At 44.1% G+C, this 16315-nt stretch overlaps 3 protein-coding genes across 3 annotated transcripts; 2 read left to right on the forward strand and 1 right to left on the reverse strand.

Moving 5' to 3' along the window:
- Positions 1–9497: 9497 nt before the first annotated feature.
- LACBIDRAFT_309911 (uncharacterized protein) lies at positions 9498–11842 on the forward strand (the record flags this gene model as incomplete). Its single annotated transcript, XM_001887104.1, has 11 exons — positions 9498–9632; positions 9682–9784; positions 9846–10133; positions 10192–10261; positions 10318–10519; positions 10574–10688; positions 10740–10957; positions 11013–11196; positions 11242–11493; positions 11545–11614; positions 11665–11842. The coding sequence occupies 11 exons, from the start codon at positions 9498–9500 to the stop codon at positions 11840–11842; spliced, it is 1815 nt and encodes a 604-aa protein (XP_001887139.1).
- A 352-nt stretch (positions 11843–12194) lies between these two features.
- LACBIDRAFT_309912 (uncharacterized protein) lies at positions 12195–13837 on the forward strand (the record flags this gene model as incomplete). Its single annotated transcript, XM_001887105.1, has 7 exons — positions 12195–12243; positions 12302–12410; positions 12467–12643; positions 12707–13005; positions 13068–13140; positions 13209–13394; positions 13462–13837. The coding sequence occupies 7 exons, from the start codon at positions 12195–12197 to the stop codon at positions 13835–13837; spliced, it is 1269 nt and encodes a 422-aa protein (XP_001887140.1).
- A 653-nt stretch (positions 13838–14490) lies between these two features.
- Positions 14491–15888, reverse strand: LACBIDRAFT_332608 (uncharacterized protein; the record flags this gene model as incomplete). Its single annotated transcript, XM_001887158.1, has 4 exons — positions 14491–14845; positions 14898–15112; positions 15133–15303; positions 15535–15888. The coding sequence occupies 4 exons, from the start codon at positions 15886–15888 to the stop codon at positions 14491–14493; spliced, it is 1095 nt and encodes a 364-aa protein (XP_001887193.1).
- Positions 15889–16315: the final 427 nt, after the last annotated feature.

Consider the following 16315-nt stretch of genomic DNA (forward strand, 5'->3'; position numbering starts at 1 on the left):
CCAGGTCTTTTTTTCATGCTGGAGCCCCCTTGCTGTGGATTGTCTATTGGCTCTCTTTAAACAAGCAACATGAGCATGTGTGTTGCATAAGAATAACAGATATGTACATTTATTGGCACGACAGCTGACATCGCATTAGACCTATTAGCACAGAACACCTTGGACATATAAGCATTTGCTAAAGCCTTTCGTTGCTTCGCTCTATCGTTGCTGGTCAAAAACAAATCAGGATACATTGGCCACAGCTAAAAGCAAATGCGTGATACAGGTTGAAAATTGAACAAGGATTGTACCTCTTGTTCTGCTTTGATTATATTTTCTGGTTGATCCATGAAGGTCCTTGAAAGGTTGAGATGCTGATGAGCCATTCTTCTGATTGACGACTGAGAAGAGAACTTTAATTTAGCGTTAAGAAATAAGCTGCAATGACACTCACCTTCTATCGGTTAACATACGCATCTGAACAATGGGGTTTCAATGATTGGCAGATGTGTTCGCTCCAACAGACAGTCGATACACCTTGTGTGGTTGTTGCTTACTAGCTCATTTTTAAAGGAATCGTACCTGGAATCCGTATGAGGATATACCAACAGCAACACACTCCCCGAATGGGGAATTCAGCAGAGTTTGAAACCCTAACCGGCAACCTAACCTCCTAACCTAACGAGAACCCTAACCATAACCCTAACGAGAACCCTAACCATAACCCTAACCTCCTAACCTAACTGAGAACGCGCTACCACACGGGGAGACAAAATATCCCAAACCCTAACCATTAACCCTAACCTCCTAACCTAACCAAGAGTGCGCTACTGCATGGGGAGAGTTAAGAGTGTGCTACTGCGCGAAGGACATGTATTATCTTATATGCTAACCCTAACATCCCTAACCCTAATGGCGCCTATTTGGCAGATACGTCGGAGTGTCAATAATGGCCAATTTGATGGGATATCAGCGACACATTGTCATGTGCCTGAGTGTGTTGGGTGTCGTTGTTGGTACACCCTGAATCCGTATGATGACCGCATAAGACTTTGAAACCATTAGTTAGAAGAAAAATCTTACGAGGCATCGTGGCAGAAAAGTAAAATAAGATGCAAATAAGATGAAAGATCAATGACCGGGAGATGAAACGGCCATACTGTGCTGTTACCTCCAAAAAAAAAAAAAGAGCTAAGTGAATGTATAATTTAACATTCAATTAAAATAGACCGTAGCGGGCTATGCGGCTTGCCGCGCTGACGTGTATTATAAATTCGGGGACTCTCAGTCCCCTTTATATACTACTATCACGTGGGGGGAGTTGGACTGTCGTATTGGGTTGGACCATTTTACTATTTCATCTCTTCCTTCTTCCACAATCATCCATTGGCCTCCAAGAATTGGTCATAGATAGATAGATGTCCCTCAAACTGATTCAGGTTCTTTGCACAATTATTTCTAACTTGTGGCTTGTTCTCGAGACAAATGTAAAGTGTTTACACCAAGTTGTGACACACCCAAATTTGATAGATACACGAGCATATGGCCAAAGTTGTTAATAAACATCAGACTAACAAGCCTAGTCTACGTATTAGGTAATCTACGTAGTTAAACAACTACGTACGTCTCGTATGTCTCTCAATAAGACTTGCCTCCTGCTTCCATCTCAATAGGTTATGGGCCCCGGTAACGCTTAAACCTGTATTGGTTTTCCACACAGGCCACAGCGCTAAACCTTACTGTCAACTACTGTCAACATGTTGAGCAGAAGCTTGTATGGCCCTGATTCTCGGGAGCCAACACCTCGACAGCCAACACCTTTGGGGGAACAACCCCTAAACATCCTAGACACTGGCAATGTTCAGCTACCCTCCATCATTGCCGTACGAGGCATGGAGAATGCCGCGATCATCAAACTGTCAAGTAGCGAGTTACTAAACTCGACGAATTGGATCGTTTGGCACAAACAGATGTATATCATGCTTGATCTTTGCGAAGTCTTAGAATACATGCAAGGACTAGTCAAAGTGCCGAATCCACTCATGGATCCTCAAGGCGCAAGGAACTGGAGGAAGAATGATAACTACGCTAAGCATCTTCTTACTTCAAACATCAGCACTATGGAGATGATGAATCTTGGATGACCAGGCACTTCGTTCGAATGCTGGAACCAACTCGTCGCTTTATACGAGAACAAAACCCACGACACCATCATCGCCTTTACACGCAACTTACACCAATTGCGAGCGGTCGAGGGAGACGACATCCCAAAGCACCTTGTCAAACTGAGACAATACTACCTACGCATCAACCTCACAGCCAATCCTGACTTCCGAATCTCAAATGCCCAATTCAAAGTAATCATATCATCATCCTTACCCAAAACCTGGGACAGCTTCACTGAAGACTACGTCGGACGGAGGACTGACATCGTGGAGACGAATCCCAAGAAACTTATGTCCTCTCAGGAGTTCATTGGCATCATACACGAGGAGTACTTGAGGCGAACTGGGCGTTCCGAAGAAGAATCGACCAATTTTGCAATTCAGAAACCCCGTAACAAAGCTTCAAAACCCAACCTTGCTCAATGCATCAGTAAAGACAAAAAGTGGTGCTCCAACTGTGAGCGTGACAACCACAACAATGCCAACTGCCTCTACCTCAACAAATCCCCACCATGTGGCTTTTGTCACATGAAGGGTCACACTGACAAGAACTGTCGAAAGAAGAGGAAAAAGGAGAGGGAAGACAGAGCAAAGAAAAGGAAGTGTGAAGAGGATCATGAGGGATGCACTGCAAAGAAACAAAAGAAAGATGTTGCAAATGTTGTACAGGAGGAAGAAGTTATTGCCTTCTTAGCTGGTGAAGACTATAATTATGACACATTTGATGTATCGGATAGCTTGGCAATGGATGAGCGTGTTTCCTATTATGATGCTTGGGTTGCAGATACTGGAACCACATCTCACATCTGTAATCAATGCACCTCCTTCATCACTTATCAACCGCTAAGTGACAAAACTGTCTCTGGTGTTGGAGGCATGAAAACCACTGCCAAAGGCACTGGAACTGTTGAAGTTGAATCCCTTTACAATGGATACAAGTATATTTTAAGATTGGAGAATGTCCTACACATCCCTTCAAATCCCAACAACCTTTTTTCACTTGGACGTTGGGATAACTCTGGAGGACGCTATCTTGGAGGGGGAGGTGGCATTACTCTTGTCACAAAAGATGGAAAATCCATCACTAGATGCGAGAAGGTCTCAAACAATTTATATTGAATGAAATTAACTGTTTGAAAACCAGGATCTTCAACCACCAAATCAATGACTGTAACACCTCAGACTTATCTAACCTCTGAACCAGCTTAAAGCTGGGAAACATGGCACAAAAGATTTGGCCATATCAGCTATTCAGGTCTACAAAAATTACTAGATCTCAAACTCATCAATGGCCTCAATGTTGACACTTGGACAGCCAAGCCAGACTGTATCCCTTGTACAGAGGCAAAGCAAACTGTCGAACCATTCAAGGAATCTTCTGAACGTAATACTGAACCTGGGGAACTTACACATATCGACATGTGGGGAAAGTACCATATTTCCTCCATCAACGGAAATCAATATTATATTGTTTTTGTTGATGATCGTGGACGATTCACTTCCCTAGACTTTGTCAAACTAAAGGACCAAGCTGTTCAAAGCGTTAAAAATTATGTTACACGCCTTAAAACTCTTGGGAGACAACCAAAAGCACTACGCTTTGACAGGGGGAAAGAATTTGTAAACCAAGACCTTCGGGACTGGTGTGCAAAACAGGGAATTGAAATACAAACCACAGCTCCCTATTCTCCATCCCAAAATGGAGTCACTGAACACATGAACCGAACACTGGTAGAGCTTGCACGTGCAATGATCAATGCTCATGGCCTTCCTGAATTTCTTTGGGAACTAGCTGTAGCTTATGCTGCCTACCTAAGAAATCGAGCTTTCACTACACCCCTTGGCAAACACACACCTTATGAAATTTGGCATAATAACAAGCCAAACGTCTCTCATCTTCGTGAATTTGGGGCACCTGTCTGGATCCTACATCAAGGAAAAGCTGAACAGCCAAAAATTCAGACCAAATCAACACGACGAGCCTATGTTGGCTATGATGACGGTTCTAATTCCGTTCTTTATTACAATGCAGCCACTTGCAAAATTCTATCCTCAAGGAATTTTCGTTTCCTCACACAAACCACTATTCCTCCACCCATAGATGATATCGAAATTGATACAACACCTGAAGGGGAGAAGACACCATCTGTACAATCTACAGATGAACCAAATGAAAATGGGAAACATACTACTGAGGAAGAACCATACCAACGAAGGACAAGGGGCAAAGATGTCGATTATAGAGCTCTAAATGAAGCTTACCCTGACGAACTCGATGAGCAGGGAAATCTTATCATTGAAACTGACAACGATGAAATTTATGCCATTATGGCAGGAGATGAACACAACAGTCTCAAAGAAGCCAAGGCCTCATATGATTGGCCAGAATGGCAACGTGCTATGGATATCGAACATAAACAACTTCTCCAAATGGGAACTTGGAAATTAATCGACCCACCTCCCAATGCCATACCCATTGCCAACAAATGGGTCTACATCAAAAAATGTGACCAACTTGGTAAGATTACCAAATACAAAGCACAATTGGTAGCAAAAGGATGCGCCCAATGTCCAGGTTACAACTATGTCAAAACTTTTTCACCTGTTGTACGCATGGAAACACTCTGTGCTATTCTTGCTCTAACAGTCAAGAATAAATACAAGATACAACAGATGGACATAAAGGGTGCTTACCTTAATGGCATTTTGAAGGAAAAGGTCTACATGAAACAACCAGAGGGGTACAACGATGGCACTGGACGAATTTGTGAACTTGTGAAAACCATCTATGGCTTGAAACAATCAGGTCGTGAATGGAACCACAAGTTGGACACCAAGCTCAAAGAGCTTGGATATACAAGACTTTATTTGGATCCTTGCACCTACATATGACGGGATGGAGATACAATCTCCATCATCACTGTTTGGGTTGATGACCTTCTTCTATTTGCATCAGGTGATGACTTGATGCATAAAATGAAGGAGGAAATCAAAGCTTCATGGGAGGTAACTGATCTGGGAGAGCCAAAGAAAATAATTGGCATTGAAATCTCTCATACTGGGAACTCCATCACAATTTCCCAACAGCAGTACATCGAGTCTATTCTCCAACGTGAAAATATGACAGATTGTAACCCCATCTCAACGCCGCTAGATCCAAAAGTCAAAATTTTACCAAATCCGGAAGGAAATCAAGGTAGCCGAAGTAACTACTTTGCACAATGTTTAGGTGAGCTACAATTCCTCGCCAATGCCACCCAACCGGATATTGCTTTTGCCGTCAACCGCCTTGCCTCTTACACTGCCAACCCCACAATACAACATGTCACGGCATTAAAACATATCCTACAATATCTCAAAGGCACAAAATCACATGGAATAACATATTCCAACTCCCAAGGCAACCAAGAAAATGACCTGTTCCATGGTTTCTTTCATGGTTTTGCTGATGCTGCCTATGCCGACACAGAAGACTACAAGTCCACAGCTGGCTATGTCTTCATCGCAGCAGGGGGAGCGATAACATGGCGTTCTAAAAGACAGACGTTTACTGCTCTCTCAACAACTGAAGCCGAATATGTTGCTTTATCAGAAGCTGCTCGTGAAGCCTACTGGCTCAGAAACCTTTACGAAGAACTTGGAATTGCACAAAAGTCACCAACAACAATCAAAGGTGACAACAATGGATCAATCTCAATAGCCAGGAACCCACAATTCCACAACCATGCCAAACACATCGCAGTTCGATACCATAGAGTACAAGATGCGATCAACGAAGGCATAATCAAAATTAAATCTTGCCATGATCCTGAACAAACAGCCAACATACTTACAAAGGCTTTATATTGCTTTAAACATCGCAAACACGTTGCCGAAATGGGAATAAGAGCGACACTAGAAGGAACTTAGAATAAGTGGTAGCTTTTCCCTACCCTTCCAGGAGGGTTTTTAACACACCCACAGTTCCTATCTATTAAAATACGTCAACGACTTGAAGGGGAGTGTTAATAAACATCGGACTAACAAGCCTAGTCTACGTATTAGGTAATCTACGTAGTTAAACAACTACGTACATCTCCTATGTCTCTCAATAAGACTTGCCTCCTGCTTCCATCTCAATAAAAGTTCATACAAAACTATCTCAAGTATATGATATAATCTTTTTCAATGTATTCTAATAATTGAATCCCGTCCAAGTGCTCTGTGAAGTGCATATTGCGGGGACGGCCAGTTACACACAAATCCTGGTGACACAAGTTGAGACTCCGCTGCACACCAATAATCACTGTAGCGCGCCTACAGGCGCAAAGCCCACTACAGCGATTACATGAAAATGAAATAATGTTTTTCAGAGTTCTTTTGTTGGCTGCTCGTCGTCGAACTGCTTGTGCAGTTCGCTCCTTGCAGCCACTGCAAGTTGAAGCTTTTCAGAAGCTCCTCACGACGATGACGAAAGCGGAAACCAAGCAAGTGCAAAAGGAGTACAAACAGGCGTAATGTTTCCCATGATGGAGCCCTTGAGAGCTGCAGGCTAAGACCCACTACTTATGTAGTGGGCATTGCGTGTACAAACCGATGTGACAAATGTGTGATGATTGGACCAAGACACCCTTCGGTGTATGCAAACAAACTTGTTTCGTCAAAATCAAGCTACAGTAGCTCCACATCAATAAAATTCCATTAACTTCTGCTGAGACTTACATTAAGCAGTAAAAACTGCAGTCTTTCCTCCCTACAAGCAAAGCAAATGTGTTGTGTTTATTGTGCTACAGAGCCAGACACTGAAAACGGTCCAACTCCCCCCACATGATAGTACAAACATATGTAACTAGAATGTACTACAAACTACTATAACTATCTACAGTGTCCTATATGATATTAGTATATGAGACTAGTACTTACGTGCGCGTATGGGCTCTGGTGTCATGTCTGGGACAAGGACACCATTTTTCAAAAATTACATATATGGTAACTACATGTAAGGATTATATACGGCTGTATAGTGTAGTGGATTATTGCGCTTTTTTGGTCTCCTTTTATGGCCAACCTAAGTTCAATTCCAGCAATTGACATCTTTTTTTTTTCACAGAGATAATTGAATCACAAATATGTATCTTGTTAGAAACTTGACAGATTGCTATGAAAATTTGTGAAATATATCCTCTCCCTATCTACCATTTAAAATTGGGGCAGGCACCCATTGGGGGCCACAACTATGAGGAAACAGGTTAGATATCATGAGTAACTCTTCCCATCAGCATGCATTTTTACACATGAAACCACAAGACAGGAGATTAGGCCAAGAGCTCAGATTAAATGCAAAGCAGATTTATGTTCAAGTTCCTCATGTTGAGCTAACAAGGATAGAGTACTGAAAATTACAATGAACAGGAATAATGATGGCTCTAGTGTCATGTCTGGAAAAGCTGAGAGTGTTTCAATTCTTTTCAAAAATGTGCATGTAAGAATTTACACTGATTATATATGTAGAATTACAGATCAACAGCAAGGGTTGTTTGGTTATGACAGATTTATTCTCAACTTTGGATAGATTTATTGTAACACAGTCCAGATCTTGATATTGTTACAAATTCTTTTTTTATGAATGTCAAGACTATGTGAGGAAATATTAACAACATACCAGCACTCCTGTATCAGCATTTTTAAAGCAGTACAACATTTTTTTTTACCCATTGATTCTGTCTTTTTGTTGCCTTTAGTGCAGCAACCTGCCATTAAGAGGAAAAAGTGCATGTAAAGTGCTTCCACATATTCTGAGATATTCCACTAGTATGGACACATACTTTGATGAGCAATTGGATTAAGTGGAACTGACTCTATGCTCAGAACAGCACAAATTCTCTTTTCAATGTTTTAAAAATGCATTCTGGGTTCATATTAATGTATCCTATAATTTACACAAGGTAAGTGAGCTATTCAAATATTTTTCTGGCCTGCGGCGCATAGCACAGGGAGAAAAGCCGGTAGGAGGTCAAATGTTTGAGCAGCTGCCTTTTTGGGCGTGGGTGTGAGATTGATGGCTTATGTCTGTTTTGGGACGACTAAGGTTGGCGGGAGCTCCACGGCAGACTTGTCACGTTGCTGTTGGTTGTTCGCTTGGCAACCCTCAACAATGTATTACTTAATAATTATTCTGGTGGCGACACATGTTTGTCACAGGTTCTTGCCATTCGCCCTTCCTTCAACACCGAGCGTTTCAGCGAGATACCCCAAATCCGACCTGCAAACCAGTGAAGCGTTCACGGCATACTCAATATTGTCCTCAATTGTTTGAATTCTCAGACTCCTACTTGGTGGTTATCTTGTGGTTGTCCACTCTCGACGGCTTCCAATATGTTGGTGGGCGAGGGCAGCTGGTAAGGAAACACACTTCCTTGACAAATGCTCCTCATTTTTACAGAGAATTTGTGCAGGCAACGTGCCCGGTCCACATGCAAGAGATTGAGGCCTTAGGCCGAGCCTCGCTTTGTTATTACTGTGCAGCCTGGTCTGGGGAACTAAGAGGGACTTCTGGGTGAAGTATAAGTCGGTAGAATCGTTTAAAGCCTCATCAAACCCTTGTCTTTATCTTCTGACTGTCCAAGCTACACTGGCCTTGTAGATGCTGCGTCATATGCTGGTGATTGTTGGTGAGTGGCCAAAATGTCGACATATCCACTATTCAAAAAATGACTGACATAGCAGGTTGTTCTACAAAACGTAAACATAAACGTTACCGCCTCGGGTGCCCAGCACTACTCATTTTGAGAAAGCGAACGCCACAAATTTGATCGTGGAGGATCTCTTCTGAATCTTCAGTTTGCGAGCTCTGCTCCCTTTTGTTCTCAAATACCCACTTCCTTGGTTGTTTCGCGCTCGCGGTAGCAACTCTTCTTATTCTCGAAGTGTTCCACTACTGCCTTGAGGATCTTTTCTGGTGGTCGCAAATTCTTCCGATGGTCATGATTTTACCGCCGCGGCCACGCATACAATGAAAAAGCGCCTTTCACGGTGATTTTCTTTTCAACTCGGAGCAAAGAACACAGAAAACTAATGCGTACTACATTCGAATAGCTAAAAACCGCACAATATAATATTTCCGGCCAGATTGTTCATTAGAGACGATGGCGAGGTCAATTCTTGTGTATCTCTTTAACCATGTTCCAAGGGCAACCTAGAACTTTTGGCGTTGGAGAACCACCTTCAAAATGAATCTATGGATGCTATCTTTCGACGTAATACTTCCACTGAGGATCTCGGGTTTTCAAATTGAAACCACTCCCACTTGTATAAAAGAGGTCCATTCTGACGATATTTTTCAGGATAATAGGCTGTAGCGCTCATCTCTCCATGGAACACTGTGCATCTGACAATGGCGACGGTTGTGGCGGTTTCTTTCCGCACAAGACATTGGCTGGTCTTTGCGCAAAGTGCCGCAAAATCTCAACGCTCGCAGATGGCTCAACAGAGCAAAGCCAATGGAAGGTAACTTTCACCATGCGTTTCTTTGTTTTCCGACTCAAGATATTGTCAGGGCATGCGACAATGTGTTGGCTGTGGACTCGCCTGGAAGAACCTTCAAGCTGAGTTGTGTGGGGGTTGTCTTCGCCTGGAGTCCGGGACTTCGGCGTTGAAAGGTCAGCCTTTATTCTGTGTTTTATGTGATAGTATTGTCTGAGACTTGTTTAATTACCCCAGGTACTTCAACATCTGAGCACCACCTTGTGCGCACAGCCGTCGATGCCTCTCGCCTTGCACGAGCTGATGCCCTTGATGCTCGGCTGCACAAGCAACCCCCACCATCTGCCCTTCATACGACGTCTGGGCTAGCATCTGCTCAACTCAACGCCACGCCAACCGGAGACACGAAGATATTCATTTCGGTCCAGTGTCGTCTCAAAAGTTCTTCGCGCCGTGAACAAAGTCAAACAGACCTTGATTGCGGCCAATGGGGCAAGCCATGGGCCAAGGCAGATTACTTATCGGGTATGTAATACGGCATCCTCACTCGGTTTGAATTACATATTCCACGTTTATCTTATAGAAGTCCTGGATGACTCTCTAGAAACATTGAATAATCGTTGGTCGAAAGAACACAAGCTAGACCTGATTCGGTATGTGTTTATTTATTCTTTCGCGTGGTTTTTCTGATATCCCCATTGCACATCAGAGACGAAGTTGAATTTCGTTGGTCTGGTAACAAGGTTTTCCTCCCGAATACCGCCAACAACACTGTTGGACAGGTTTACATGGAATACCTCACAGGCGACATGGCCGCCTTCTACACTCAACCTGAGGCCAAGGGTAAGCGAGGTTCTGGACCAAAGAACCAGCTCAGTATGGCTCTCGAGCTTTACGTTGACAAGCCAACGGTAAGTCGATCTTCCTTTGACTTATGTCTCATTTTGTTAACTTTTTCTTATTAGTTCATGATTCGCCTCAAGAAATTTCAAGCCGGTCGAAAAAGGAGTGCAACCGTTACATCCCTACTTGGCGAGGATGTCCCTGGACCAAAGCGACATGCAATCATTCCCAGTGACGGTAAGCCTAGTTGGATCTTTTGTGCCACTAGCTAACTTGTTGCACCTGCAGACCTTTGTAAATCATCTTTTGTTCGAACAAGCCGTGGAACTGTGGCAGCATCCACGGCTTCAAACACCGTTTCCTCCGTCAGCCTTGAGAAGGCGTACACAACGTGTGACGTTGAAACGGGCCAGGTCGAAATTATCTGGCCTGAGAATGCTGAAATTTTCAAGGGCTTCCTTGCGAAAGCCTTATTTGCCTCGGGCGCTACGAAACATGTTTATCAGGTCTGTCACAGTGCTTGATCATGACTCTTTGCTTGATGTTCAATTTACCTTCAAGCTTACAATGGATTCCGAGCTCTTTGTCGCCAAGAAATTTTTTGAGATAGGTTCTGATGATAGTGTTACTGCCGACGAAAATGCAGAATTCCTCAAGTGCGAGCTTATTCGCCTCAAGACAGCCACTTGGTTTCTTCGAAAATTCAAAGCGGCGGCCAAAGAGATGAAAGTCGATATCGCAACAAGTAAGCTGTTCTTCATCGCACAAATATGATACAAACTCTCTTCAGATATCATACTTTCCGAGGGGTTTCTTGCTCGCGAGGTTGGGACTCCCTCGGAAGCATCTGGACTTGGTCCATTAGAAGAAGGCTCATCAGCCGTTTGGCTTGTCGAGCCCCATCGAACCAAGACTGTTTTGAAATTCAGCGGCACCCTCAATCATCCGAACCGTCAGGACAAGGTTGGCACTACCATATCTTCTTTTGCTCATTTTTCGTATCAAGTGAGCAATCGGGAACTTGTATTCGCTGATATCCAAGGTATGAATTTGCTACAGGTTTTTACCAACCTCTCGAAATATTTCTACATAGGTTCCCCGATGAACATCCAAGGACGCGATACAATCGTTCTCTTTGACATAATGTCTCACTCGCCTACCACGTACGTTAATCTAACTTTTGTATCATTCTTTATCACCCTCGTTCCTTCAGTGATTCCGGAATCGGTGATCATGGCCCAGACGGGATTGAATCCTTCATTTCGCAACATTGCTGCAACCACATGTGTAAAGACTTGAAGCTTACGCCCTTATTGGAGATAGAAGGTGACTCTGGTGGTTCCGAAGGACACCCCGAGGATGACAACAACTTGGACAATAATGAGAAGTAGGCCTCTATTACCTGGTCGACGGGCATGCTCCCTATCTTTAGTCATTCCCTATGGCCTCGTCCCACTCTTCTCATTTTTGCATCCCCATCTTGTAACGTGTTCAACCTCTAGACCCTTTTCAGTTTGACTGCCGTTTGTCTATCCCTAGTCACTCCCGCAACCTGCTCCCACCCTTGCACCCCTTGTGACGTGTTCAGCTGCAGTTCTTTCTTTATCTTTACCTGTATCAATAGTCAATTTGCAAATTTGACCTTGCTTGACGGCCGTTGCAAATTGAATAAATTGGAGCCTGTTCTGTTCCCAATTATACGACTTGCCCACCTTTCGAAGACTTGACCTCCCAAAGTATATAATGAGCAACAATAACCTGACTGGTGTCAATGGCTATGGCGTCAAAAATTGTGCGTCAACTTCATCATGCTGGCAAATCCATGTATTGTGATTCATTTTATTTTACAGACCCCCCAGACAACGAACTACAGTCTTCGCTGCTGCAATACGCCAAGGAGCGACTCACTGTAGATCAACGCTTGCAGCGCCTCAAGGTCGACCATGGGCTTGACATCAAGTAAGTTGATGGTGCGCCCCTTGAATGGTCTGCTATGCTAAATAAAATTATCTCAGGAGCTCGAAACTTGCCCAGCTTAACAATAAATTCAGCGTGCCTAGTGTTCGGAAGCCTCTCCCAAGAGATATGGCTACTCAGGCGGTCCTTGAAAAGGTTGCAGAGGACCTTACTCAAGGAAACGGGGTAGGAACTATTGCAACTCTCCTCTGTAACGAAGGAATATCTTTGCCAAGGTGCGGTTGCATTTTCTTGACGTATCTTCCACTGCTTAATTCTCATGTCATTTGTTCTGTCAGAGACTTTATACGGAATGTATTGGCAAATCATGCCCCAGAGGGTTTAGCACGTCGCTTTCCCGGGGCCAATAGGATTCACCGCTCTGCGCTAGTATCAATCGGCCCCAATCATCAGCACCATGCAGATGGACATGACAAATTGAATGCGCAGGCGCTGAATATGGGCGGCGTCGGCTTTGGTATCTATGGTATAAAGGACCAGTGGACATCATTTGTGCTAGCGCTCGTCGTTGTTCCTAATAATCGACTGGCATGCACCACTGGCCATGTCCACCTCGATACGGTTGAAACAACGGGAAGTAAGTAAAGAATTTGAAATTTGAAATTTCGCATTCATTTCTTCAACTTCAATTCTCTTAAGTCATTCCCATCACGTTTATAATGGACAAGGGCTCGGAGACCGCATATATTTTTGCTAATCAAACCGGCCTGAGGTTAGTGTTTGTTGCCTCAGGAATTTGAATGCACGATGCTGATTTATTTAATTCTGCATTGACTGCAGGGCGGCTTATGCCCCGGATATTGACGCAACTAGGTTTCCGGCCGCCCAACATCTTCGCAGCGTTCATAACACGCCAATCGAGGGTCTTTGGCACTGGTTTCTCAAAACATTCGGATTTAATGTCAGAGACTTTATCCGTCAGGGATACCTCGATGGGATTTACAATCCGAATAACCCCGTGCACCCGTAAGTCAAATCATTTGTTTCTTTATGTATCATATCGGTGATTAGTTATGACTTAACTTCCTACCAGCCAATTATTCTACTGGCTGTGGCCGAAGATTCTCCAGCTCCAACTTGATATTTTTGTCGAATATTGGAACAACCATAAAATCCGATACCAGAAAGACAAACCCAACATGTCAGGTCAGACCCCTCGACACGCTTTCACAGTCCCGCCTGAAGCCCCGTACGAGAATTGTGGTATCAAGGTTGACCGGGCCGTGACCGATGCTCTCCGTGGACAGATACCCGTCTCACGGGAAGATTCGATGCGCTGGGTAGACGAATCATTTGAGAAAGCCGCAGAGGATGCATACAATGTGATAGGTCGGCCCCCACTTTCTATGGCTGTTGGATGGTCTGTTTTCTCCTCTATGGCACAATTGATCGATCAAGTGGGTAGTTAGTACTATATATGATATATATCGATATCAAGGCTCCTCCATCATGACGTGAAATGCTCAATGCTCTTATCGCCAACAAAGATTCGCTGCCAATCTTGCAAGACCTGCCGATCAAAGTTCACCAAACAAAAACTTTCTGCCGTGGAGCTCCCGCCAACGCTAGACGACCTTATGTCTTTTTTTGGACATGTCTCAATATAGACATAAATTATGTCTATATATGGACATAAGGTGTCCCAGACATGGCACCAGAGCCCGCGTATGCGCGGTATCGGCATACCGGAGTTGCCGGTCCGCCTCGACTATTCAACATACCCAAACATATCACTCAGCACCACCTCAGCGGCAGCAGCCTCTGGACTCTTCATCGTCATCGCGGACTTCTCTGTCAACCATCAGCAAAACAGCAACAACCTTGGTTTACCTTGGAGGCTTTGTAATCATCGCAAAAGTTTGCGATGTTTTGCTCCACCTTCCAATGTTGTAGAATTATATGATGAACTATAGAAAGGATGTCAAATTATCTAGTACTATGTAAGATTAAACCAAGGTTGCCGAGTGAATGTAAGGTTGAAGTAATTTTTGTAAGGACAATGGAAAGTCGACTGTAAGTTTTTTGAACATTCTAAAGTTGATCCAATATAGAATATGATAAGTTACAACTCTGCAGAGCCGTCAGACTCGTCATCGGAGAACTCGTCAACCTCTTCCGTCTCGCCTTCCATCTCCTCATCAACCTCAGAGCCTTCTTCGTCCTCGTACCCATAGTCAGCCTCCTCCCCAGCACATGATGAACCCTCGCCGCTCTCATAATCATCCTCGCCACTTCCGATATCCCCCGTTACCTCTACCCCCTCCATATCCTCATCTTCAGCCCCGTTATCATCTTCTCCGGGTTGGTCGTCATCCTCCATAGCAAGATCCTGTGCGGGTGTGGGAGGGACAGAATCATACGTCGCTTTGTGTCCTATACCCCCACCGAGATGCCGCATCATATCACGGTCAGCAAACCTGATGGTACGTCAGTTTACTAAGATCACAAAGAAATTGAACAGAAACTTACATGCCGACATAGTACTTTAGCCATTCCTCTTCATCCTTCTCGTTATGCGCTATGGAAGGACCCAAAAGTTCTCGAGTACGCCCTTGCGAGAATGCAGGCATGAGGTGAGCGGCTCGAGTGACTTGATTTGGGTCCAAAAATCCAAACACGCGATCCTCACTCCCATCGAAAAATTCCAATCGGATTCGGAGGCAGACGACGGGCTGTGAATCGCTCTGGTAGTTGGCGTCATTACCAAACCAACAAACTCATAGAACATCCATCCTCCGAGCTTCATTTGATGATGTTGACGAGTCGGGTCCAACGTAAAAACGTTGACGTGAAAAATCCCGATGACGCGAGCATACCAATGTGGCTGAGCATCCGTTCCAGGTTCTTCATCTGCGAGAACCATGATGTCGCAGTGCTCTGAGTAAGGGTTCACAGTATCTTGTAGAGGGCGCATGCCGTAGCTTGTGTAGTTGATACGTTATGTTCGATGCTTGTAAATTCGATCGTGTTGAAATCGAATGGCCGAACGATCCTGATCCGCAAAAGTGTGATCGTTGGTAAGATTGCCCAATTAATCTTTGAGCAACGGCATGAAGTTCTACAACCTATCCAGTTGGATGTGGAGCAATTGACGAGGTTGACTCACACGTAAAGCAGGGTCACCTGCGTTATCCGACACAAACTTGGGAATACGCTCGAATGGTCGCGTAGACTCGGAAATCTGATGGTGTTCGTTGGGTGCGATATTTGGCAGTAGGTCGTTGTCGATGGTAATTGGGCCGGCGTACTGTCGGAAACGTTTGAGTGCTGGCGATCCATCTGTGTTTTCCCCGGTCTCGCGCTTTCGCTTCTCTCGTAATCTTGCATTCCGCAAAAACTGTTCACAGCGCTCTTGATTTGTGATTTGTCGTTTGAAGCCGAATGTTTTGTTTGTGCACACTTGAAAGTGTTTCTCAAGCTCTCCCTTCAATGATGAGTAAGAAAGTATGATAATAAACATTGCACCGGCCGTACGACTTGTGTTGATGAATCTGAGTAGGGGAGGCGCGTTCCGGCTTTGAAAATGGAAAAAAAAATCAGTTCTATCGTTTTACAGCAAGATGCAAAAACGTAGACACCTCTCCAAATTTCCCAGACTCCGCCTCGCTTTGTACAAACAACCGCTTTAGGAATGAGCGGGTGTCCACCAACCTCCACTTCGTGCATTCGCTAGCGTCTCATCTATGTCACATCCTATCAACCCTTGTAACAATGAGATGCCGTTTTTGTTCGGCAGATATAAAGCAGTATTTCCCTGACATTTTTGAAGATGGGAAAAGAGAAATTATATAGAAGTACTTACCATATTTGTAGGAGTATATATAATAAAATGGCGCGCCATGAAGTCACTATGACGCGTCGCGCGGCGGAGTTGCACCAAATGCGGT

The sequence above is a fragment of the Laccaria bicolor genome, genomic scaffold, assembly GCF_000143565.1.
Source record: "Laccaria bicolor S238N-H82 LACBIscaffold_42 genomic scaffold, whole genome shotgun sequence".
NCBI classification, from domain to species: Eukaryota; Fungi; Basidiomycota; class Agaricomycetes; order Agaricales; family Hydnangiaceae; genus Laccaria; species Laccaria bicolor.